This window comes from Rhinolophus sinicus, linkage group LG10 (genome assembly GCF_036562045.2).
Source record: "Rhinolophus sinicus isolate RSC01 linkage group LG10, ASM3656204v1, whole genome shotgun sequence".
Lineage (NCBI taxonomy): Eukaryota > Metazoa > Chordata > Mammalia > Chiroptera > Rhinolophidae > Rhinolophus > Rhinolophus sinicus.
Window position 1 is genome coordinate 94151057 of NC_133759.1, and position 26967 is coordinate 94178023.

General features: G+C 39.9%; 2 protein-coding genes across 8 annotated transcripts in view; both read right to left on the reverse strand.

Annotated features, from left to right (window-relative positions):
• The window catches only part of LOC141567296 (hepatitis A virus cellular receptor 1 homolog), a 37512-nt gene extending 30418 nt beyond the window's left edge, over nucleotides 1–7094 (reverse strand). For 2 of the 3 annotated variants that reach the window (XM_074313835.1, XM_074313836.1), the window contains exon 1: nucleotides 6991–7093. The gene's annotated coding sequence lies outside the window, so the exon portion shown is untranslated. Of the gene's footprint in view, nucleotides 1–6990 lie in introns of all 3 variants that reach the window. The other variant, XM_074313834.1, reaches the window with a different exon arrangement.
• Nucleotides 1–26967, reverse strand: part of HAVCR2 (hepatitis A virus cellular receptor 2) — a 73725-nt gene that overhangs the window by 40842 nt on the left and 5916 nt on the right. The window contains exons 4-7 of one of the 5 annotated variants that reach the window (XM_074313842.1): nucleotides 24374–24414; nucleotides 22113–22239; nucleotides 13412–13488; nucleotides 7001–7106 (exon numbers count right to left, since the gene is read on the reverse strand). In XM_074313842.1, the coding sequence (XP_074169943.1) occupies nucleotides 13430–13488; nucleotides 22113–22239; nucleotides 24374–24414 (227 nt within the window). In that variant the 3' untranslated portion in view covers nucleotides 7001–7106; nucleotides 13412–13429. Of the gene's footprint in view, nucleotides 1–7000; nucleotides 7107–11769; nucleotides 12290–13411; nucleotides 13489–15343; nucleotides 16873–18711; nucleotides 18749–22112; nucleotides 22240–24373; nucleotides 24415–26967 lie in introns of those variants that run through there. The other 4 variants (XM_074313843.1, XM_074313844.1, XM_074313840.1 and 1 more) reach the window with 4 other exon arrangements.

The window sequence follows — 26967 nt, forward strand, 5'->3', positions numbered from 1 at the left end:
GAAGAGACATTTTTCTAAAATGGACATACAGATGGCAACAGACATATGAAGAAATGCTCAACCTCACTAACCACTAGAGAAATGCAAATAAAAACCACAATGAGATACCACCTCACCCCAGTCAAAATGGCTATCGTCAATAAATCAACAAACAACAAGTGCTGGTGCAGATGTGGAGAAAAGGGAATGCTTGTGCACGGTTGGTGGGATTGCAGATTGGAGCAGCCACTATGGAAAACAATATGGAGGTATCTCAAAAATCTGAAAATGGAACTACCTTATGATCCAGCAATTCCACTTCTAGGTATCTATCCGGAGAAATCCAAAACTCCAATTCAAAAATCTTTATGCACTCCTATGTTTATTGCAGCACTATACACAATAGCCAAGACATGGAAACAACCGAAATGCCCATCAGTAGACGACTGGATTAAGAAACTGTGGTACATTTATACAATGGAGTATTACGCAGCCATAAAGAAGAAAGAAATCTTACCATTTGCAACAACATGGATGGACCTAGAGAACATTATGTTAAGTGAAATAAGTCAGACAGAGAAAGACAAATACCATATGATCTCACTTATATGTGGAATCTAAAGAAAAGAATAAGTGAATGAACTAATCAGAAACAGTTTTGGAGACATAGAGGAAAAACTGAGGGTTGCTAGATGGGTGGGGGGGTGGGGATAAGGGGGAAGGTGAGGGATTAGAAAACAGTCGGTAACCACAAGATGGTCATGGGGGTTTGAAAATTAATTTGGGGAATGTAATCAATTATGTTGTAAAGATTTTGTAGGGTATCTGATGGACACGTGTCCCATTTGGGAGACCACCTCAGGGATGATGTAGATGCCTGATCACTGCACTGTACACCTGAAGCTGAAGCTGAACAATAATGAATGTCAACTATAATTTTATATATATATATATATATATATATATATATATATATGTATATACTTATAGGAAGTAGAGTACAGCATTAGGAATAGAGACAGTGGAAATGTAATGGCTCTGTGCAATGTCAGAGGGATAGTGGATGGGGGGAGGGGGGTTCACACAGTGTGAGGGATATAAATGATAAATATCTAAGTATTGCTTTGTCTTGTGCACCTGAAACTGATAAAAAAAGAAAGAAAGAAAGAAAGAAAGAAAGAAAGAAAGAAAGAAAGAAAGAAAGAAAGAAAGAAAGAAAGAAAGAAAAGACAAAAAAAAAAAGGAGTCCAAGTATTAGCAACAATTTTTTCCCATCATCCCCCAGGACCCAACCAGTGGATTCATAGGTCTCCTAGGCTGGGGACCACATCACATAAGGCATTTACTTGACTTTTCATATGTACTAACGAAGAAGAAATATTAGCAGGTTCGTCTGGTATAAAAACACAACATTCAGTACGATAATGGCATAGGTGGCCCCCCTCCCCCTGTAACTGCATACCATAGGCACAGCAGAAGTCTAAGGTCAGAAAGACAAATAGTTAGTAGGGACATGACTTGGGAGAGCTCCTCCTATGAGAATTACACTTGTAGCCTGGCAACGCTGTGTAAACCATAAAAGTCACGCAGGGGGAAGTTGTGCTCTCTGATGTAAGAGGGGTACAGAAGAGGAAATACTCATATGTGTTTTATCCTCACAGAACCCCTTAGGTGGGTGCTGCGATTAACCCCATTCATGGAAGAGGAAGCTGAGGCTTGGAAAGGTTACACAGGAGGCCTTCTGACTTTTGCTCTGAAACATTAAACCACACAAACATATGGAAGCCTGCCTAGAACATCATTAATTCCCCTTCTGGTCTAATGATGCAGTCACTTCCTCCCAGGGAGGCAGGGTCCTCCATTTTGAGCCTTTGTGAAGTCACGACAGGCTTCATGGAGAAGTGGACGACGACCTGGGCAGACTGTGGCAATGGCTCCTGGGCTGCCCAGGGATGTGAGTCCCTGACTCCAGCAGCCTCTACTCTTGGGAGAAAACTAAAGCTAATGCTACAAACTGGCAGCCCAAAGACTATGTTTGCCCTGCAGAAGTGTTTACAATTCATTTCTTAATTAATGGCCAAAACTGAAAAACCCAGAGAGCCCACCTGAGAACTCAGCTTTTCAGCTTCTTGTGAAATAAAATCAAATGGCAATACAAGGCCTGTACCACCCCATCTCCTTCAAGTTTGCCCTCTCCGACCAGCCTGCCCCAGTCCTGCCCGGGGAGGGGGACTTCACTGTCTGAAGTTGGCCTTGGTTAGAGGCGTCCCCGGCTTTAGATTTTATTCCAACTTCTTGAATATAAGTTCCCTCCTGCCACTGAGCTTTCGCTCAGGCTATCCCCTCACCTACTTGCTGAAATTTGACTCTTCCATAAAATAAAAGGGTCAGACCATATGTACTTTAATAACTTTTCTAGCTTTAGATGCTGCCCACTTGATTCCAACTGAGTAACGAGAGTTCTACCCAGAAATAGACACATTCCTGGATACCTGTTTTCCTCTTATTCTCTGTCTTCATATACTTGGAGGGGACATTACTGACCCCACCTCAACCCCCACCAAAAGTGGGGGGACAAATTCTGATATGCCTCACACAGAAGTTAGTGCCTTATTTATATGGGAGCCCAAAGATTTTATGACTAGTTTGGTTATAATCTGAGACTGAGCCAAAGCCCAGTAAGTCAGTGATAAGGATTTTCTCATTTAATTCAATTGAATTCATTCAATTATTAACATTATATTGAGGCTAGCTGGATATGACTAAATATACTAAGGATGAAAATTCCAGGATTGTGAGACAGGGCAGAGACACGGGTAGGTAAGCAACTAACTAATAAACTTGGCCAGACTGACTTAATGGTAAACATGATGAGAGCCTGTCACTCCCCCACTTACAACCTTCCCATGGCTCTTTCAGAAAAAGAAAAAGAAAATCCTAATTCCTAAGCCAGATTTACAAAGCCCCAGTGATCTGGCCTCTGCCTCCCTCTCAGATTTCTCTACCACTCTCTCCCCTGCCACAGGGCTGCAGCCACCTGGGGTTCTTTCAAATGGATCCCTACTTTAGGACCTTTCCCTAGAAGTGTTCTCTGCCTACTTCCCGATTCCTTCACCCACCATATTCGGATTTCTGCTTTTCATTCTGATTCCTGCTTAAATGTCGCCTCATACATTCCTTTGGTCCCTCTATCTAAAGAAGCCAACCAGTCACCCTTTGTCACTCTATTTCAGTTCTCTACTCTGCATTTGTTATCTTGTTTCCTGTGAGGTGTATTTGTGTGTGAGTATGAGTCTCGTCCATTTCTGTTCCCTCTAGTACAGTGTTACTCAATAGAACTTTCTGTGATGATGGAGTTATTCCATGTGGGTGTTGGGTGAGCACTTGAAATGTGGCTAGTATAACTGAGGAATTTAAATTGTTCATTTAATTTTAATTCACTTACATTTAAATAGGCCCCATGGCTATTGTTGCACAGCACTCACCACTGGACCATAAAGCCTTTAAGGCAGAGCTCCTCCCTGTTGTTCTCTGTCCTACCCCTGAAAGGTTGTAAAGGACCCAGTATACACGGATCGAATAAACCAATGGAAGCACAAAGGCATGGGGACAGGTCTTCAATGACTGAGGGGTTAGGGGATGGGAAATAGGAGGAAATCTCTATAAAAGGTGACATGTGAAGCTCAGAGTGGAAGAATGGGGGAAGGGCCAGAGGGTGTTTTAAGTGAGAAAATGATGAGTAAGACCAAGTGAGGGACCAACATCCAAGGCTGTGAGATGTTACATAACTGAGATGTTTCCATCAGATCAAATTTCAGACATGCCCACCACCCATCAAAGCCTCCACTGTGTCCTAAAGGCTCCCGAACAGCTCAATGGATTTGTTTAATTGAAGCTATACAGCCTCCATGAATCGCTACTTTAGATCAGCTTTGTGCCACCTTGAAGGCTACCTCCCAGGTGAGGGAGGAGGCTCAGGCCCCACACGTGACCACATGTGCGCCACCGCAGGCACACACAGGTGACAGCAGCAGCCTTACCTATGAGAAGGAACATGGTGGCTGCTAGGTAGACGAGCCACCAAGACCCGTGGGGGACTACTGCAGGAATCAGGACACAGCAAGGGATGGCAGTGGAGATGGTCAGTGACCCTCTAGACCTCAGGCTCTGGATGTGTGGAAAGTAGAGCCCACAGGAGTTCCTGCAGGGGGTGAGGAGTAGCAGCCTAAAGATAGACTCCAAGAGGTTTGGGCCTGAGCAACAGAAAGGACAGGAGCTTCCACAGACTTAGGTAGGGTAACTGCATGTAACACGGGTTTGGGAGGAAATCCTCTGGAGTTCGAACTTGTTGAGTCTCAAATGTCTCAGACACCCAAGTGCAGACTGTTGGAGTTCAGGAGATGGGTCTGCCTGAAGGTACGTATCTGGAAGTCATTGGCACAGAAATGGTGTCTCACGTCATGAACCTGAGGGGATGCACAAGGCATGGCCGTGTGAGGACTAGGCCTGGGCCCTCCACAAAGCGCTGCGGTGCAAGAGGCACCAACACACAATAGCCGCAGAGCAGGGAGGAATGGGAAAAGGAAAATAAATGGGATCCTGGGAGCCCAGGAAAGCAGATGCATCATGAAGAGGCAGTGGTCGTGAATTAAATATTGCCAGGGCAAAGGAAGAGATGTGTCTACAGGGCCGAGCAGGCTGGCGATCATTAATGACCTTGACAAAAGCGGTTTGGGTAAAGGGTCGTTGAGTGATCGTTCACATTCCCTGTGTCTACCTCAGAATACAGTTTACAGGAAAGGGAAAACCAGGAGAGAATTGGAGACAGGGAACTCTTTCAATGAGATTTGCGGCAAAATAAAAAAAGGTGGGGCCGGGGGGGGGGGGAAGGGAGTCAGAGAGTAGCGTCAATAGGAAGATTTGTGAAAATGCTAAAAATAACAGCATTATTATAAGATCTGATGATGACTGAGAGGAGGAAAATTGACTTGAGAGAAGAGACAATTGTAGAGCAATGGAGCGATGAATCCTGCTCCAAATTAGGGGATCCCACTAGACATGGCCGGATGGCACAAGGGTGAGAGCACATGGACTAGGGACGGATGCAGAAGTGTCTGGCGGCACTAACGTGGCACTGGAAGTGGTGTCATGACAGTGAGAACAGCCCAGGAGTCTGATGTTAGCCTCTAGCTCCCTGCAGCTGCAGGCAATGAGGGAGGCGTAGGGGAGTCCACACCTAGCAGCGCATCTTTAGAAACCATCTTGGGTATTTCTAAATAATCCAATCAAGTATCTCCCCCTCCTGAAAAGCATTCAAGGGCTTCCCAATGCCAAAATCCCAACTCTAAAAGCTGCCTACCTTTCCCAGCGGATCACACCCTCCCACCCTAAGCCTCACAAAACTCCAAGCTCCACAGTCTCTAACACAGAAGAGACTACGGTACTATCAAACTTGCAAAAGTCAGAAAGAAGCTACTACTAGACTCCTCCCTTCACAAACACTACATTTTACACAACTAGTTATTATTTATAATTTACAAATAATTTTACTTCACAAATCACAAGTCAATGAGCAAAACTGCGAATATAGTTATGCTTTAGACACAAAGTTTCCCTTTTTCATAACATCATTTAATACCCATTTGACAGATGAAGAGAGGCTCAGCAAAGGCATGTGTTGACTCTGGTTACACAGCTTTCAGCTAAGCCTAAATATATAGGGACTCTCTAACAGCACATTTTTCCTCTCATTGACGTTGCCCAGGAAAAAACCCAAACAACTCAGACGTTTAAGTCCACAATTCCGTTTATATGAGAACCTATTTCCCAAGAAATCCAAAGAATTCTAATTTATGTGAATTTTCCCTAATTTCCTTTTTAAATTGTAGTTCATATATAATATGATATTAGTTTGAGGTATACAACATAGTGATTAGACATTTTCATCCCTTACAAAGTGCTCACCACAATTAAGTCTAGTACCCACTGGCACTACACAGAATTATTACATTATTGACTATATTCCTTATGCTATACTTTATATTCCCATGACTGTTTGTATAACTGAATTTGTACTTCTTAATTCCCTTCACCTTTTTTTCACCCGACCCCTCCCCACCCTAATCAGGTAACCATCAGTTTGTTTTCTGTGAGTTAGTTTCTGTTGGGTTTCATACGTTCATTTATTTTTTCTTAATTTCACAAATAACTGAAAACTATGATATTTGTCTTGCTCTGTCTGACTTACTATACTCAGTACGATACCCTCTAGGCCCACTCATGCTGTTCATAAACAGCAAGATTTCATTCTTTTTATGGCTGAGTAATATTCCATTGCATGTATGTCCCACATGACCTTTATTCATTCATCTGTTGATGAACACCCAGTTTGCTGCTTGCGCTGAACGTGAGGGCATTCGACAGAGATTGCGGGGAGAGCCAGAAGCTCTACTCCTGTAGAGCTTCAGGGCATTTGGGATGGACTACATGGGCCCCAAGGCCCCTGTGAACGTCTGGAATTCTGGGAAGAGGCTCTAGCAGGAGGAGCAGGGGCTCAGGGAAATGCCACAGCAGGGAGGACGGTGGTAGCTAGATTCACGGAGAGGGACAGATTTTGTGCCTGCCAGCTCAGGGCCAGCCAGATGGGAAGAGAGCCCAAAAAAGAACAATAGCACCCATCAGAGCTTCTGTCCTGAGTTCCCACAAATCCCTGCACTTCTCGAACTACCGCCTCTGTGCTGGCAGTAAGTTAGTGCCAAACCCTCTAAATACAGAGTCTTGGTCTCCCACAAGCCTTCATCCATCTCAGACATAATCCCCATAGGTGTTCATAGCCAGATGTTATGGGGACTCCCCTTCCCAGCACAGGTGCCCCACACTGGGGAGCCCAGTGGGGCTCAGACCCCAGAGGCTCCCTAAGAGAGCCCTCTGTAGGCAAGCTATCCCCCCCATTCATTAACCACCGCACCACAGGCATGGAACCTGCCCAGACCGTGTCTCTGCCTCTCTTACCTGTCTCCACGTGGCGTCTTCTTTACGTCCTTCGTTATAGGAATTCTGTCCAGCTGGTTTTCAGGTGGTTCTCAGTGACGGTTTCCCTATAATGGATTTATAATTCCGATGTGTTCCTGGGAGGAGGCAAGTTAAGGATTTACCTACTCAGCCACCTTGACTCCACCCCTCCCTGAATTCTCCCTAATTTCTCTTGGCTCAATCATCATTACCCGAATATACCATATAATACTCAGAAAGTTCACGCAACAAAGTTCTGGTTCTTCGGCATAAATTTTCAGAGGACCCTACTTACGGGTGAGTAACGAGACTTTCAGCTCTCCTGGTGGTTGTAAAAGATCTTTTCCCCAAAGGTTTTTATGGGTAAAGACAACTTTTTTCCAGAATTCCATTCTTTATCTCTTTGCCACACCTTTACATAAGAATCTTGCGAAATAGCTTTGAAAGTCAGTCTTCTCCAGTCTGCCAATCTTCTTGCTGAATTTTATCCACTTACTAACTTAAATAGATTACCAGGAGATATTAGTGGGCTGGGACAGTGTTTGTTCTCTGCTAGGCTGGTTTTCAAAGATTCAGCACAGATCTTGATTTCAGGTCAGACTCCAGGCCTGAAATGTCATGTAGATTTTGATACTGTTTATACATGAAGGGGCCTTATACTACCTGGGGCCACCTCCTCAACTTAAAAATGCATAAACTGGGGACAAAAAAAGGAACAGATGATGGAATCCATAGAACATACCCTCTGGGGCAGACACAGAAGTGAGAGCTGGGTTTGCCTCCTCTTACTCAACTGTATTTGTCACTCAACAGTCATTATTTCACCAAGTATTCACTGAACCCCGTGCTAAACAATGGAACATTCGATGCAAAGAAAAAACAAACCTACAGTCTCTGCCCTGGAAAGTTTAGGAAAATAAGTTGCCACCTTTAATAAGAATGAAGTAGAGCCACCCTGTGTCCCCATATAAATTGTACACCGTTCAGATGTTAACAGCATGTCATTGACACTCAGAGTTTTGAGCTTGTGTATGTCAAGGATAGCAGAAAACTGGATGTGAGCTGAGCTCTTGCTCACACAGCTAATGGGCACTACTTTTTCACAGCAGAATGTTTCCCTAAGAAATTACGATATGATGGTGCCTTTTTCCCCCTAAGACCAAAACAATGGGTGTTGTCTACTTAAAAACATTGATGACAACACAGGTTTGCTTTTGGATTAAAACTTTCACTTGTAACCACTGTGCCTTGTTGCCTTATCACATGATTGTAAGACATTTCCTCCACATCCATTATAGGAAAGTTGGGTGTGTCAAAGAGACCAATAGCATTGTGCTTTCACCAGATAGGGTTAGGGTAGTTTTCTAAAGGAACCCAACTCTCCCAAACCAGGACCTCTGCAGGACCTGCACACCAAGTTGAAATGTCTGTGCTAGTAGCAATTATTCAGAATGAATGCTGAGCTCTGTCTAAAGCCTTGACAGGGCACTGTGTCGGTGGTAGGCAATGGGACGTTAAACAATGTTAACGAAACCCTCTGCTTGTTAACAATATACATTGACAAAGAATGCCAACATTTTATCGGGACACTCACATGGGACTGTTTTCAAGAAATATTCAGTGAAAAAAATTCACACAAATGTATTCCATAGGAAGCTATTTTTGCAAAAACGCTGTAACAAAATAACAACATAGTACACATGTGCATATGAATCTATATGGAAAATCATGTGTGGATACCCATCGGACTGTTCAGTGTCTTCTCTAATAGGAAAGCAAGCTGAGACAAGGGGGTCTTTCAGTTTAAGGCCATTCGTAAATCATTTGACTATTTTACAACAGGAATGTACCAATGTACTGCTTATATAATGCATGTAAAATGTTTTAACTAAAGGAAAACACCAAAAAAAAAACACCAAGCAAACCCCCAAACTATGTTCTTATAAAAGTGGAATTCTTTTACATTTACGTAACATATTTTTCGTAGCCTAACAACAATTATCTTTTTCTTTATCTCAAATAGAGGGAAAAGAAAGCAACGTACATCGACTGAAGCTACATTCAGATATCACCAAGCATCTAGAAAGATGGAAGATTATAAAATAATGCATAAATTAATGTATCAGCACTTATGCTGCAAAGCATGTTTTTCTACAAAGTAGAAAACACAAATCAGGTCACTACATATTTATGTAGGTGTCTGCTGTTAGAATCTGTCACCTGTATCACTTCATGCATTCATCCAGTTAATATTTATTGAGCTCCTGCTGTGTGCCAGACCATCCTTATTCTATGAGTCATTTGAAATTTTATAGACATAAATTACGGAAGTGATAAAGACAAGGATTGGCAATTCCAGGAAAAAGAAAAAAAAAAAAAGAAGAAATTGCCAAAAAATGCTTTTCTGTATCACTCATAATCTAGTATTCAGGTCTGTTAATGCTTACTGCCTTTTATTGTATTCATTTGCTTGGATATCAGGTTGCCCCGATAGACTCTGACTTCCTTGAAGGAAAAACACGAATCTTCTATCTGTGGCGCCTTTCTCATGGCTTGAGTTTGCATTATAGCAGGCATATACTCATTGATTCAATCACTCTACAAAAGCTTGTTTAACACCTACTATGAGTGAATTATTGTACCAGGCCCCCTGGGATATCAGATGAATGATAGTTTACTTTCTAGTTGAGGGTCCAGGGAGACAAATCACAAAAATGTAAATAAAGTAGAGAATTTCAGATTGGAATAAACTGTGCAGGAAATAAACTGGAGTAGACATGGGCAGGTTGGTACTTTAAAGAGGGTGGTTGGGGAAAGTTCTTAGATGACATTTAAGCTAGAAATTCAACAATGAGAAAGAGGCAGCTCTGCAAACAGTCTGAGACAAGTATTCCAAACAGGAAAACAACTCCATTGAAATGGCACTAAAACCAGGAAAAAACATGATCTGTTCTAGAAGCAGACAGTCTGAGACCAGTATGGCAGAGAGAATAAGGAGAGGTTGATGAGGTCGGCAGAAATAGAGTCCCATGGGAAGCTGTTGAAAGAGTTTGAGTAACAGAGTAATTGAGTCTGGTTGATGATTTTAAAAAAGAAAACGAAAATCCTTAGGCTTCTACATGAGGAGAATGAACTATTAGGAGAGCAAAAGTGGAGTAGGGGGATGCAAATTAAGAAGCTGTCTCTTGGATGGATGGATGGATGGATGGATGGATGGATGGATGGATGGATGGACGAGTGGATGGGTGGATGGGTGGTGGATGGAAGGAATGAAGAAAGGAGGGAGGGAGGGAGGGAGGGAGGAAATGAATAAGTGAATAAAGAATAACTGATTACAAAGGAATAAGGGGTATGAAAGTAATTTGGACTAGGTATTTCAGCTTAAACTGGTTCTGAAGTCAAATTTCAAAAAACAAAAGCAAATTATTTTGAGTGAAAGGAACATTACTGGAATAGTTTATAAAATGACTGCCTTGAGAAAAATAATACACATTTAGCAATACACTGGCATATTTGTTTTAAAATAAATTATTGTTCGATAGCCATAATACTTCATGATCATATCTTTTGACATAGCAATTCCATATCTAGAACTACTGTGTTTCCCAGAAAATAAGACCTAGCCAGACAATCAGCTCTAATGCATCTTTTGGAGCAAAAATTAATATAAGACCCGGTATTATATTATATTGTATTGTATTGTATTATATTATATTATATTATATTATATTATATGAGACTGGGTCTTATATTATAGTAAAATAAGACCAGGTCTTATATTAATTTTTACTCCAAAAGACACATTGGAGCTGACTATCTGGGTAGGTCTTATTTTCGGAGAAACACGGTATATATGTTAGAAGTATACACAAATGCATACATATGTATACATATATATATATACACACAAATGCACATACATATATATATATATATATATATATATATATATATATATATATATACATGTATGTATTTGTGGTCCTTGCAGCCTTATTTGAAATAGAAAAAACAAAACTAAACTAAGTTTCTGTGCATGCAGAAGTGATTTAATAGATTATACACATTTGTTCTACTTAATACTACATAGCTATCTAAATAAAGGCTGTTGTCCCACGTATTCTGACGTGGACCAAGGCCTTCTATAAATAGTGGGGGAAAGTAAGTTCCAATATGTATGTATGAGAGAGAGAAGAGAGAATGATCCAGAACTGTGCTAATACTGTAGCCACCAGCCACATTTGGCTACTGAGCAGTTAAAATGTGACTAGTCAGAATTGAGATGTGCTGTAAATGTAAAATACTGAATTGTGAAGACTTGAAATGAGGGAAAAAAATTAAACTCATTAATGTTATTTATATTTTTCTACATTAAATAATAATACTTTAGATGGACTGAGTTAAATAAAATATATTCTTAAAATTAATTTTACCTGTTTCCTCTTTACTTTTTTGAATGTGGCTAGTAGAAAATTTTAAATTACCTATATAGCTCCCACTGTAATTTTACTGGACAGTGCTGGTCCAGAAAGAGAATGCAATAACCTGATTATTGCTGGGGAGGGGGACTGGGGAACAGGTTTCATGAGGACAAAGAATGGGGACTTTCACCTTTAACCAAAACTCTACTATAATTTTCCAAAAAGCATTTAATTAAAAATTTTAAAAACACAATAGTAGGAATCTAAGCAAAGTCTATAGTTTAGAAAATAGTATCATGCCAACGTTAATGTCTTACTTTTGACAAATGTACCCTGGTTATGTCAGCTGTTAACATTACAGAAAACTGGTGAATACAGGAACTCCCTGTACCATTGTTGCAATAGTCTGTAAATCTCAAATAATATCCAAAAAAATTTTCAAAATAAAATAATTTATTTTGAAATAATAATTTCAAAATAAAACATTAGAAGAACAACATTGAGGATACAAACGAGTCGTGTGTCTTCTGCTTGGAGATTCTTACGCGAACCTCAACACACTGTAAGGCACATGACTCCAAATAGGTGGCCCACCAAAGTGTCCCTCATAAGCACATTTGCTTGAAATAAAATAGCTGGGATAGCGAAATGTCATACTGCTTAGTTTTTATCTGAAATTCCATCAAGTCAGATAACTATTATCTCCCATGGTGATGAGAAACTATTTGGCTGCTGCTTCTATAGTAGACATTTTTGTTGGACTTGGAGGGTTGGTGGCTGGAGAGAACCAAGAAAGTACAGCTCCTCTGAGGACTTCACTGAGGTCCGGGCTGTGGGCAGATTTTGCTGGATTCTTACTCCAACGCTAAGATTTAGTCCTTAGAAAGGTCAAGAGATTTTTTTCTAAGATCTAGTGGCAAACTTTGGGATGAAGAAATGCATCAAGACATTTATAACATGAGTATTACATAACACAACTGTGGAGAAAAACCTTCACTTACATTTATACAGTTGTTAGTTTTTACTTAAGTGTTTTCTGAACAAGAACAAAGTTAAGCACAAAATTGAGCAGTAATGGCAGGTAACACTGTGGACAATAAAATTAAAAACAGGTATGATATATATATATATATATATATATATATATATATATATATATATATATATATATATGGATATATGGATATATGGATGTTTCAGAGCCGACCAAAAGAAAATAAACATTGCATTGGAGTGTAAAATATTTCTATTTTACACGAACTAGATTTAAAATGAATGAAAAAGTAGAAATTAAAACATGTAGAAATTACAAAAGCTAGCATATCACCTTGTTTCATATCATGAAGCTAGTATAGACTATAAAGCTATAATAAGATATTTTCCAAAGGTGACATACTACAAAACAACTATACTAAAATAATGTGCATATACAAACCAATATCCCATCACCACCACCACACATGAATAGCTTAAATGACTTTTAAAAAATGTCACTGCTTTCTCTGGGAAAAGAGAATCACACCACAAGCAAAAGGAATTTGAACAAGAATTCAGAAAAGAAACTCACTGCTATGAGTAAATGAGTCATTTGGAATGACTTTCTCAGTCAGCGTGATTGAGAAAAACATAAGAGGCTCTAGAAGCCTGAAATTACCATTTCTGACTCCTACTGCTCCTTTGCACAGGTTTCCAGTGAAAATCAGCCAAAGTCTGAGCCCTCCTTAAGATTGAGAAACTTTCAACCAAATGGTCCACCTGTCCCTCTCCTTTTCCCCACTTGCCAACTGTGTCCAAGAAATGGTTGATGGAAAATCTTAAAAATTACAGCTGTAGGTATCTCTACTTATCTCCAGAAGGATCCAGACTTTCTTGACAGAAATCTGGAGACAAATCAATCACACTTACTTTAATTTTTTCAATTTAAATTTAAATGAGAATAAAATTAACATTTAAATGGGAGTAAGCACAAGTGGGTGCCCCCAAATCAATTACAGGTATACCTTGGAGATAATGCAGGTTCAGTTCCAGGCCACCAAATAGACCGAGTTGGAATCTTTTTGCTGTTGGAGAGTCCAGCCTTCAATTTGTAAAAAACAAACAGAAAACTCAACACCTTTGAGGCACAATAAAGCAAAGTGCAATAAAATAAGGAACTGCTTGGAATTTCTGCTTCTGGAATTCCAAACCTAGAAGAAGTAATAGACAGATAAAACATAGTAAGATCTTACTTTTTCAGTCTAAAAAGTCAAGTGGCCCCCTCTTTACACAGACTGTGGGTCTCACAGACAAACCTCTGGGGGAAAAAATAATCCTAAGGCAATTCTATGAACAAACCACATATTCAATGTATTGCACTCTCTTTAATTATCATTTGTCACATCCAGGGTATTTGTAGTAGCTTTTCCCCATTCCTTTGCCATCTTCCCCATTCCAAGTAACTGATGTAGAATGATGGATCCTACTCTGAAAACATGAGTTTCAGTCTTGGCTTGCTGGCATGCTCTACTGGCGGCCTTGACCTTGAACTTACCTGTCCAATGTTCATTTCTTTCTATAATGAGGAGGGCAGAAAGGAAAACATTGTTATAATGCTTAAATTTAATCTTTTTACTACAAAAAAAAAAAAAAGGAAATCATCAAACAATTACAGAAACATGTTAAGAGGAAAAAGTGAAAGTGTGTCTCTTGACCACTTGCCCCCGTGGGGTAACCATACCAATTTGGGTATATTCTCTGAGAGTATGCTTAAGCAAAAGAAAAAAATTGCATCATTCTAGAACTGTTTTTTTTCTTGACTTAGTATAGCATTTTCCTTCGCTAAGTAACTGAAGCTCTGTGAGAGTAGGGGTTGTGTCTGCTTCTTTCACTGCTATATTCCTATGGGACTAGAACAGTGCCTGCCAAGTAGGTGCCAATAAATGTTTACTGAATGAATGGATGGCATGAGCCCTCCTACAATCAGATCAACTAGAAGTTCTGTGGGATCAGGGATGTGTCCATTTGGTCTCTTTCTATGGTCTCAGCACCAGAGTACCTGGCACACAGTGAGCACTTAATGAATACATGCTGAATTAGCAAAACAGCTCAATGACAAAATCACCTGACTCTTTTGAACTGCGCCAATGTGTTGACATACCACAATAACCAACTATTCCCCTACCGATGGAAAAGTCTCTTGAGAACGTCATTGCAACGATAATCCTTGTACACATGCCCTTGTTTAAAGAGTTTTGTAGGATAAGAATCTCTATGGGAGGGGAGCCATTGATCTGGTCCAACCAAATGTGTTCTGAAGTCCTTTCTCTCTAGAACTTCAAAACTTTGAATTTTTTGTGATTAACGTTTCAGCCTGTATGAGAGCCACTGCCTATGAATTTACAGAATGATCTCCCTTACATAGCGTATCTCCCTGTAGAAAGCCAGTGCTTCCCGAAACCGTCTACATGCAGCCCAAACACCACAATTCACACAACATACACCACAATTCAGACTGCCAGAAAGACTTCGAGAAACACACAAACAGGCCGCCTGCATCTGCTGACCAGCATCTCCTACTTGCAGCACTGCAGCACTCTTGTCATCAGCTAGGGAGGGTGGTTTGCGGGCAGTGACGGTTCCATATGGTAGATGGAATCCTTATGCGCTGAGGAGGGCTCAGCAGAAAGGGGCAACCAGGCGACAGGGGAACAGACTTCCAAGGGCCTGGGGTGGGACACGATGCTGAGAAGCGAAGGCCACTTGGCCTACGGATGAGCACATACGGGAGCTGGGGTACTTGCGAGTTCTCTAAGAAGTGAGGTTACAGAGCTCTGAGCTCTGCAATGAAAAGGGCTTTCCAAGAAGCTACCTTTCTGCTTTGTCACATCCAGCATGACATGGGTAGTGGGGAGGGAGAAGGGTGGCGCAGGGTTAAGAAAAGACAGTAGCCAAAGTTAGAATAGAGCGCAGGCCAAGGGGATCAGCCTCAGGGACTGAACTCCAAATTGGGCCAACCCTTGTTTTTATTGGTAAACTTCTAAAGAGGTAAAAGATTGTTAATCTCAAGATCTGTGTGTTAGTAGCCTGCTGGCTGTCTCTCCGAAAGTTCCCATTGTGTTCCAGCTTGTACTTTGCCTTCTCACACACACACAACTCCAAGGAATCCATTGAAGGGGAGGGACCGATATAATTCCATGGGGTCTCAGTTCGCTGAGACTTCCCCTCAAAGGAGCTTTTCCAATATCTTTCCATCAGGCCTCAGTTTGCTGAGGCACTCCCTTGTGAAATCCTGGGAAGAGCGCGGGGAATAAACGGTTTGGCAGCTGTAAGGGAACACTGCTTATTTACTGTTCTCACTCCAAAGATATTTAGTAAATTTCTATTATGTGTCAGAGCAGTCCCAGCATTAGGGAGGCAACAAATAAGTAAGGCGGACCTAGTCTCCACAATCTTGAAATTCAATCTTAGGGACCATTGTCTTTCCATCAAGGGATCTGATGTTGATAAATACAGATTGTTGGAGCCCTTTGCCTTCTTTCCACCAGGAAATGAAATCTGGGTCCCAGGTGCTGCTTCTTCTTCTGTGAAAAACATAGGTTCAGTTCTCTCCATGAATAGAGAAGTTGGTCACAGATTTTTCCTTTTCCGAGCATAAGCAAAACTTGGCACCGTACACCAAGTGTGCTTCCTTTTTCTCCAGTAGCTTCTGTCACACGACAGTCTTACTGGGCCATCTTCCTAACTGGCAAAGGACAGCTGTGCAGTGACACTTAATGTTGGAGAGTCAACACTCTAAGCAGCTTAAACCCTGAGATGCAAAGGGAACCTTCAACACCACCTACTCCTACTCCAGTAGTTTCCTAACCTTTTATTGCTCACAGAGCTCTTTCAAAATCAGTGGCCCCTTTACCTTTTCTGTACCAAAAAGATATGCACATGTATCAACACCTAATTTCCCATACATTTCCAGGACCTTCGTGGACACGTCATGTGACTGAATTTCCTGGAATTCCAGAGACCCCATATGAAGAATTCCTACTTTACACAAAAGCCCATTTGAGTTCGAATGCCCCGACTAGCAGTCTCTGAGTTGAGTAACCTCAGGGTTGGAATGCAGAGATAATGCTGGGACCTGAGGACAGTGCAGGTCACGGTTCAACCCCTCTGTGAGCTATTTGTCTTCAGAAAATGGAAAAACAGTGCTCAGTGGCCGTGACAGGAACTTAAAGTGAATTGGCTGACACATTTGATACTTTTCAAAGGAGACAATGCAAGCTCAAGAATGAAGTTGGGTCTGACGGCACAGCAGGGTGACCCCAGAGGTTGTCAGGATGGCGGCCCACTGAGGACGGGGCAGTAATACTCAGACGGATCCTCCATTTCGTATACGTTCTCCTCAATGGTATAGATATTTCCCTCTGAGTGCCACCCATCTACGATATTTGCTAACCCTGAGGCAGGGCGGTTCGCCAAAGTGATGAGGCTGTGGAAATAAAATGGTGTGGTTGAATTAAACCTTTCCTGGGCAACACAGAATAAAGAGAATAGACTTTGCAAAGAGACAGCAACCAAGGGCAGTGTGTCATGCTTGGCTGGGTCCAGACTAGGGGGAAAAACATAAAATACAACAAAATAATTGGAGGAACACTGAGGAAATTTCAATGAATCTTAATTTTCTTAAGTATGAAAATGGCATTGTGTTATCTAAGAGAATAGAATATCCTTATTCTGCGGAAGTACAGATAGAAGTGTTTAGGTGAAGTGTCAAGATGTCTGACATAATTAAAATGGTTCTGAAAGAAATTGTGTGAATAAATAGAGAAACAGATAAAGCAAACATATCAACATGTTATATCTCGTGTTTAGGTAACGGGTTCTATTGTTTCTTGTGCTATTATTTCAATTCTTCGGCGGGCTGGAACAATTTCAAAAAAAAAAAAAAAAGAAGAAAGAAAGAAAAAAATGAATGTATTATGTATCCAATCAGATTTGAGGTTCAATTCTCTCTGTCACTTGCCAGCCATCTGATCTTGGGTATGTTGGGTTTTATTTTTTCATTCATTTACTCAAAAAATACTTAGTGTGTCACTCTATACTGCAAGAGATACAGCAGTGAACAAAACACAGAGATCCCACAGTGGCCACATATTAGTAAACTTTGTGTCTCAGGGTCCTCATCTGTAAAATGGGAATAATAAGCTATCCCACGGGGCTGTTGTAAGGAGTATTTGTTCATTAAGTAACCAAATGCTTATTCAGTGCCTAATAATTACCAGGTGCTGGGCTAGGGGATCCAGGTAATACGTGGCAGACAAGTTTGTATTTTCTATGAAGCTGACCTTTAGAGGTAGAGATGAACATTAACCAAACAATGTCACAAATAATGAATTGACGCATGTAAATGTTACCTATGAATGTCATCACATTTCAGATTCCAGCTGTAAGGAAGAATACTAACACAGATAATCTAAAACCACAGATAATTGATATTTTATTTGACCGTTTTTGACTTCCTCACTGCAGACCACTTTGTCTTCATAAATATACTGCCTATAGTTAGTCTAATACTATTAGTGGTTCAGACAGTGTTCAATGGACAGAGTCATTTTTTCCTTGGAATATACTGCGTTCTCCTCCCAATGTACCAAATGCCACTACAATCTAGTACACGTTTCATAGCCTATGTGTATTAGGAATCGCGGCATGTGCACGTGTACGCACTGACGTGTGTGAATACAGTCAGGAATGGAGACTAAGGCTGCACTGTAACAGACAGGCAGTTCTCAACCCTGTTTGCACAGTAGAATCACTCGGAAAGCTTTTAGAAAAGTATCTCTGCTTTTACACCTTATCCCTAAAGATTCGAGCTTATTTGCTCTGGGGTTGACAACAGATTGTGTAAGTGATTCTAATTGGTTATTAGAGGGAAGAACCTGTGATTGGACTGTAAAAATCACTGAGAGTAGGTTCTGGGTGTCTTGTTCACTTCTGGAACCCAATACCCAGACCAGAGCCTCGATGGAGAGAAAAGTTAATCAACTGAAGGGTCAGAAAAATTCCATTAATATAGAAATAAAACAGCATTTCCTATCAATGGGGAGATAAATTTTATACCTTAACTTTAGGACTAAAGAAGCTAGAGGGACCAGGGAGTAAACAGAGCAGTGTGTTTGCAATTCACAAATCTAGGTCTAAAGCCAAAAGGAAGTTGAAGTTTAGATCCCAAAGTCCCAGAGCAAGACTTCTAAGAGCAGAGATCAAAGCCCTGTTAGAGCAGGGCCTCCGAGGTTCCCACTTCCCCTACCCCACCACTTACTCTTACCTTGAATTCTGTAACTTCTCTTTGCTATGAGAATACCCTAGGTAAAAGGGGGAAGGAAAGTCAGTTAAACTTGCTTTCATAAGTAAATGAGATAAGAAATAAATGGGCTGACTGGAGGCAAGGATTGTTAGGGAAATCCGTCTCCCCTTAGATTGTATTAAATCAAACTACCAGTGTGTGTCTTGGTTTATATCATGAACTATGCTAGAAAGAAAGAAAGAAAAGTGTGTTTGTCACATGTAACAAATCTATGGAATACCTTCTATGTGTCTGGTAGTTATGCTAAGCACCGAGGATACAAAGGTGAATTATGAGCCCTGACTTGTGGAACTTGTGTTCTAGTGAGGATGACATTTTTTAAAAATAGCAATAATAACAACAATAAGTTCTCATTGTGATGTGATAAAAATAAACAAGAATTAATAGAGAAGGTGGTTCGAAAAGAACTCCCAGCAGAGGTGAACTTTAAGGTCAGCTCTGAAAGGAGAGAATGAGTCAGTGAAGTGAAGAGCCAGACAGAGCATTCCAGACAGAGAGAACCCCTGATACAGATCATGGTGAGTGTCTGAAACTGAAAACATGGCTGAAATAAAAGAATGAGCCAAGATAAGGTCTGAGAGGTGGCCTAGGGCTAGATCCTATAGGACCTCTTAAGTCATAATCAAGGGACCGGATTTTATTCTAAGAGATGTAAGAAATAACAAAGGACAGAAATATGATCTGAGTGGGTTTTAAGATCACTCAGTCTGCTGTGTGAAATGTGGATAATAATGAGATATAAAAAGTGAGATGGTACCTCAGAGTAAGGTGGTGACCAAGAGAGATGCAGAATAATGAATGGATTTTAGATATGTTTTGGAGAAAGACTGCAGGAATTGAACTTGGATTGTGTTAGCAGAGCAAAGAGGATTCACGGGTGGCTTCTGGCTTTTGGCTTAAGCAACCAGATGAATGGTAGTGAAACACTATGATGCGGAAAACCAGGGAGGGAGAGGTTGCATTCTGGGAAAGTAATATGGCCTCTAGAGCTCCCCTGGACATGTTAGATGTGGGAGACACTTAAGTGGAGGTTCCAATTGGACAGACACTCTGAGAGCTGCAGAGAGATATTAAGGATGACATTTAAGGCTGTGCAAATATAGGTCATCACCCAGAGCTGTAGAGAGATGGAAGGGGCAAGGCCTAAGGAATCCCAACATCTAAGAGTTAAGCAGAAGAAGAAATGACAAAAATGACTGAAAGGGAATGGTTAATGAAGTAGGAGAGTGGTGTTTCAGAAGCCAAGGAAGGAAAACTTTCTAGAATGACTGAAAATCAACTTACTTAAACACTGCTGAAAGCGTGACTCCAGTGAAGACAGAGGTGTCTACTGGATTTAGCAAAATGGAGGTCATTGGTGAACGTGACTAAAAGTACTTCCATGGTGCTTCAGGGGTAGAAACTAGACGGTGGGTTGAAGAACGCAGGGGGGTGAGAAGTAGGAACAACTCTTCTGAGAAATATGGCTCTTAAGAAGAGCAGGGAAATGGGAGTAGCCAGAGAGGAATACAAACAAGAATATTTTTATGTGAATGAAAATAGTATAAATAGAAAGGATGAGCTAGATAATTCCAGAGAAACGGAGAAAAGGAGGAATGAAGTCTTGGTTAAGGCAAAGGGGATGGAACAGCCCTTTGATATTTCATCAGCTGAGTGAGAAACAAGGGAGATTTGAGTGGCAGTGAAGTATAATGCTCATCTCAGAGAGTGCACTAGAAAGACCTCAGAATATGGGCATCACTGATGGCCAATTTATGGCTTTGCTGTCATGACTTGAAATCCTGTCACCGTGGTTACAAGATTTTCTCTTGCAACTGCCAAACAAACAATTTCAAATCAAATAGGACTTCCCCATCCGTTCTAAGTAGGCATTATTTTGGAGTAATATGTATATATGTGTGTACAAAAGGTCAGCTTTTTCCCACTCCTCATGACCTTCCCTTCAAACCCCTTTACACATACTAGAATGGTTCCTAATATCCAGAGCTGGCAGAACTCAAAATGCTAATAAGTGTTACCATTGCTCCTTATCAACCCATAGATTTCATACTCATGTGATCAAGTCATAAACTCCACTGCTACCTCTTGGCAAACCCTGGTAAGTGTAGATGGTGTGGTTTCTTTTTCTACACAATCCATTTAGCAATAATGGCAGAATAACATAAGAGAGAGGAGCCGGACAGCCGTGGTTTCAAAGCCTATATCTGTCAATTAAGTGTGTGAATTTGGGCATGTTACTTAACCTTTTGACATGCTTGTTGTCCACTCGGTCAGTCAGAATAATATCAATACCTTTCCAGTAGAGCTGTTGTAAGGATTAAATGCACATACAACACTTGGCAGCTTCTAGCCACACAGTTAGGGTGACCAATGTATCCCGGTTTTCCCTGGACTGTTCCACTTTTAGCCCTGGAAGACCCCCTTCAGTCCCGGGCAAATCTGGGACAGCTGGTCACCCGAAACACAATCCACATTTGTGTACTAGTAAGAAAGGCTGCTGGAATGCACTAAGCCCTAGGGTACAAGGCCTTGGCTTCTGCCCTCACAGAGAAGAGAATACATTACAATTATAAAAGCATGTGAGGCTTTTGGACTGATAGAAGTATTTGGGTCTTGAGTGTGGTCATAATTTCCTGGGTGTAATCATCTACTGAAACTCACCAAGTTGAACATACTTCAAATATGAAGTTCACTGCATATAAATCATCCTTTAATAATATTTTTTAAAATAAAGATAAGTAACGTAAAAATGTGTGTATTGAGTGCCATGATGGAGGAAAATACTAATGCTGCCATCCTGGCCATGATCCAATGTTACAAGAACTTGATACCCCTCTCTAAAGACCTATGCCTTAGAAACAAAGAAGACAGAAAAATTCAAGAAGGAAATTCTTTTCTTTTCTTTTTTTCTTTTTGCATCCTAATAAACCTAGACATATTCATGAATTAAAAAGGTTCATTTTCTTAATGAAAGGGAACAGATACTGGAATCAATCAACCTCCCTGAATTTCACTTCCATCCTTGCCACTTGTTGATTCTGAAACCGTGAGAAAGTGGCTTACTCTCTCCACACTCTACTCTCCTCTACTGTAAAATGGGATAATAATCCTACCTACCTTATGAAATGGAGATTGTGATAAAATGCATGTAAAACATTCAGTGCAAAGCCTGCCTGTTACATGGTAACTGTTGAATAAAAATTAGCTATTATTATTGTTAGGGTTTGGAAGGACTAAAGAGTTTAAGTCTAATCAGCTTTGGGTATAAATAGAAACTTATATGTCTGTCTAGGTTTATGTTGGTTCCTGTATTAACAGTTTTTTTTATCAGAGGGAGAGAAAAGCAACACCAAATGACTTACATTTGAGAATTAAAGCACCAAATATAAGAACCAGAGTCAGCCCAGCAGAGATCCCTGCTCCGATATAGATGCTCATTCTGGTGGTCGCATCAGCGTCTTGTAACTCGTTACCCAATGTGGGTATTTGCTATGGAAACACAAACAGAATTGTAGCATATGGCCAGAAATTGGTCGTGTGCTCAGCCATTCTCATGACTTGTGCTTTGGACCATCTGTTTTACAGCATCGCAGGTATACAGGGGCCTTGAAACCAGCCTTGATCTTTTCCCTTCTAGACAAACCTCAAACCACCCAAAGAAAGTGAATAGCTTAACAGAAATAAATAAATCAATAAAAATAAAAATAACAAAAAACAAAAAAATTTTTTTAAAAGAAACAATATAAAAAAAGGAAGTGAGTACCATACTTTGCCATTTATTAAAATGAGCACTTTTTTGCCCAAATTTATGAGGGAAAAATAAGGATGCACATTATCCATGGGTAGTACTAATTCCATATCTATATAAATGTTTTTAATTATTTTACTTGTGCTTATGAGTTAAAAGTATAACTCTAGAAATCAATAACGATATCCATATGCAAAATAATACCCTGGAATATGATAATCAGTTTTGTTGAACTCACGACACACTTGCAACGACCAAGAGTTCTTGGCTTTCTATGATGTGTAAATATTGTAAATTTCTTACCGATACATAAAATTTCTTGTACCTTGTATCTGTTCTTGTGTTTTGTAATTGTTTGTTATATAAAATTTCTTGTACCATAATATGTTAAAAAATAAATGCTAAAATTCCTTTATAATACAAAAAACAAGTACCTAAATGTTAACAAATAAAATTTTGAATTAAAAAATTAAAACAAAAAATTTTTTGAAAGTTTGGGCCAAAAACATTGGTGCACATTATACACAGGAGTGCGTTATACATGACAAAATATGGTAGCTTAATTTTTGGTATTAATAAGGGAATGAAATGTGACCTGTGCTGTGGGTACAGAAGGCGCTCTTAGTAAATGGATTGCACTCTCTCACAAACAAAAATGGGCTTTAGAGTAGACTCTTATTCATTCAAGATCCCCTGGCGTTCCCAGGGAATTTCAGAGTGGTCTAAATTCGGTGTCTTGCAGTGAAGCCCCTATTTTCACAGAAATACAGTGACTTAAGAGTCAGGGCTTTGCAGCCAGACAGTCCTGGGTTCAAATCCCAGCTCTGTCACCAAGAGCCAAGTCATCTTGTAGAATTATTGGGAAAATTAAGTGACAAAAAAATATAAAATGTTGGGGGGGGGGAGAAAAAAAAGTATATATGCATATAAAATGTTTGACATAGGGCCTGGTAAATGCTTAATCAATAATAGCTATTACAGCTATTGCTCTAATTAATTTGGTTTTTGATAACAGAGTCCAAGAAAGTCCTCTGTCTAAAATTTCAGTCCATGTTCCCCCTTTAAAAATAATAGTAAACACTTTTAAAACAAAGAAGTCAAAGAAATTAAATCTTCCATTTATTCAATACACATTTACTGCAGGAGCATTGTATGTAAAGTATTAAGAATCTAGCACACGGGTGCACAGAGGTACTTAAAAGGCAGTTCTTGACTGCAAATAGGGGAGGGAGAAATACAAAATGCTGAGCCTGCCTTGATTGTGAACACACAAGTAGGAAAATAAGTCAAATGAATGAGGACCCCTGGATAAGTCCTCAAATAATTTTTAAGGTCATCATCATAGGTTTGCTTTCTAGTGGTTTTCCCCTGTACTCTAAAATTGTGGTTAATTGCAATATTGCTTCATTTATAGTCAGATACATAAATTCCTGACTTAGAATATTCCTGACTGGTGTCTTGTCATACATAAATAAACACATTGAAACAACAACTCGAAAATCTTTCTCAACTGGGTTGCAATGGAAGCAAGGAGAAACATATTCTAGGAAGATGGAGGGTCTTTGAATTCTCCACCGTGGTATACAGTTGTGAACTTTGAGAAGAGGGACAAAATGCTAATGCTTCTTCTTTTTGGTTTTCCAGCACTTACTATGTGCCAGAAACTTTACATGTGTCACCACATTCTATCCTAACAACACATCTATGCAGTTAGAACTGTCATCATCAATATGTTACAGTCAGGGAATCCAAAGCTAAGGGAAATTAAGGCATTCTTTCCCCCAAGGAAAGAGTGGGTAGGAGGGAAGGCTAAAGTCAAACTTTCTTTTCTCTGAGTTAAACAGTGTTAGCTCACACACAAAAAAAGGAACTTACTGTTAGAGTTTTATCATGGAGGGTGCCCAGCGTCTGTGTCTCTGCCACAAAGAGGAAGAATACCCAACAGAACAGTTAAAAATATTTTCGTTTATCTGAATTTTAAAAAAAAAATCATAAAGATGCCTATAATCCTATTTGAAATTAATGCTACTCCTTATTTTTCACAATAATTGGGAGACCAACAAAATTTACTGAACACTTACAAATCAACTTTAGGATGACCACATTTTTTCACCCACGTAATGAACCCAGCTACTTATGTTCTATGAAATGGAGATTCCTGCCAGGAAGATCTAGGTTAAATATGTAGTTTGTTGTGCCCACAGGGCCCTAATGGGGTCTGCAAAATTCCAACAACACTGATAACACTCAGGCAGGCATTCTAATTCAGATTTCAACAGATAACAACAGTTAATTTTCTGGAAAACATTTGGCCTTTTCTCAATAAGAGGGAGGCAGCATATTTGATTGCCTAAAAATGAAAATAAAAATTACTATAGCTACATTTACCATGAGCAGGTATTATGCTAAATTCTTGAGATACTTTATTTAACATTCAAAACAACTATCCTAAAATAGGGACAATTAGCCCCATGACACAGATGAAGAAGATGAGAATTAGGAAGTTAAGTGACTTAACTAAGGTCACACAGCTTAGTGAATGATAGAAACGGTCTTCCAACTTAGGTCTGCATGGCTTTAATCATACACCCTTTCTTTGCATAGTGGTACATTTCAAACATCGCCGTTGACGAACATTTCGGTTTACGAACGCCATAAATTTTATGGAACTGTGGTATCATTAGACAGTAAAATTCATGCTAAATTTGCCATTTTAGGGGTTGATTTTAAAGGGCTGGAATAGATTAATCCATTTTGCATTACTTTCTGTGGGAAAACCGTGTCTCGGTTTTTCGAACGTTTCAGAACTCAAAAGGTCTTCCAGAACGGATTACGTTAAAAGACCGAGTACCAGTGTATTTAAGTATAGTTGGTATAAAATATTATGTTAGTTTCAGGTGTACAATATACTGATTCGACATTTATATGCCTTACACTGTGATCACCACACTAAGTCTAGTAATCATCTGTCACCAGTAATCTGTGGAAACATCACAAAACTATTATGTTTTCCCTTCCCTTTTTCACCTACCAACCTCCCCAACCATAGGTTTGATCTCTGGTGCTATGAGTCTGATTTTCCTTTGTTTGTTCATTTATTTTGTTTTTTTCAGATTCCTTGTATAAGTGAAACCACAGGGTATTTGTCTTCTTCTGTCTGACTTATTTCACTTAGCATAATACCTTCTAGGTCCACCCATGTTGTCACAAATGGCAAGATAACAGTCTTCTTTATGGCTGAGTAATATTCCACTGTACATACATCTGGATCCATTCATCTATCAGTGGATACCTAGGTTGCTTCCCTACCTGGGGAAGTAAATAGAAGCATACACTCTTACCTGCTGCCTTCAACCACCTTCACATCAGCATGTCACTACTAAATGCATCGCATGGCCCAGCGGCCAGATCACCTCCTTTCCTTTTTGCTCATTTAATTTTTCATCTGCCTATCTATTCAAGGCACATGTACTGCACCTCTACTCTGTCAGGCACGGGGGACAGAGCAGAGAAAAAGAGGGCCATGGACCCTGACTTTCATAGGCTCTGCACCCTAAATATCAATAGGTTCTCAGCTTTGGGAAAACGAAGTATGCCTACTCATTTTTCTGGCTGAGTCAGAGGCTCTGAAGCTTCTTAAGTGTCACGGTCACTTTCTGGTGGGAGCGGGGTATCTAAAAAATCTAAATCCTTTAGAACCTCTGGTTTAACAAACTCTGATTTTAATATTATATGAGCATAGTCTTAGCCTAGAAGTATTAAAAAAAAAAACGAAAAACAGAAAGAAAAGAGATTATCTTCCACTTACCTTTGTTTTTATTGTCCAAAAGGAATTTAAAGTATAAAAACCACATTGGTGGAACTCCTAAGTAAACATGAACCTTAACGACACACAAGGTTTTCTGCTGTAAATCCAGTTTCTGTTTCCCTGTAATTATTTTTCTTGGCCTAAATGGTAAAACTGTCTGACTTCTCCTTTTTTGCTTTTACTTCATTTTACAGTGAAAATGATTAATAAAATAGAGTCCTTTTAGGTCATCATGGCTTATTTTCACATAGTCATCAAGCAAGATGTGTGGCAGAATTGGAGAAAATTGTAATGTTTTTTTCTAGTGAACCCAAGCCTTGGCTAGGTTGGAGGCAGCAGTGGGGGGTGGGCTGTGACAGTCTGAAAAGTACGTAAGTTTAATAGTTATCAGCTAGCATGTATTATGCGCCAGACAAGGTGCTTAGCACTTTACATGCAAAATCTCATTTAATCTTCACCACAATAGGTAGGTACTATTATTTTCCCATTTTCCAGATGAAGAAACTGAGTCTCAAAGAGACACTTTGCCCAAGGTCACACAGCTATTAATTAGCAACCCTGAGATTCAAAGTCTTCTAGAGATGAGGACTTACTCATCACCAATTTCTACCTCCTTTGGGTAGAAGAGAGATTGCATTTGTTGTGTTTTTGAGGTGGATTT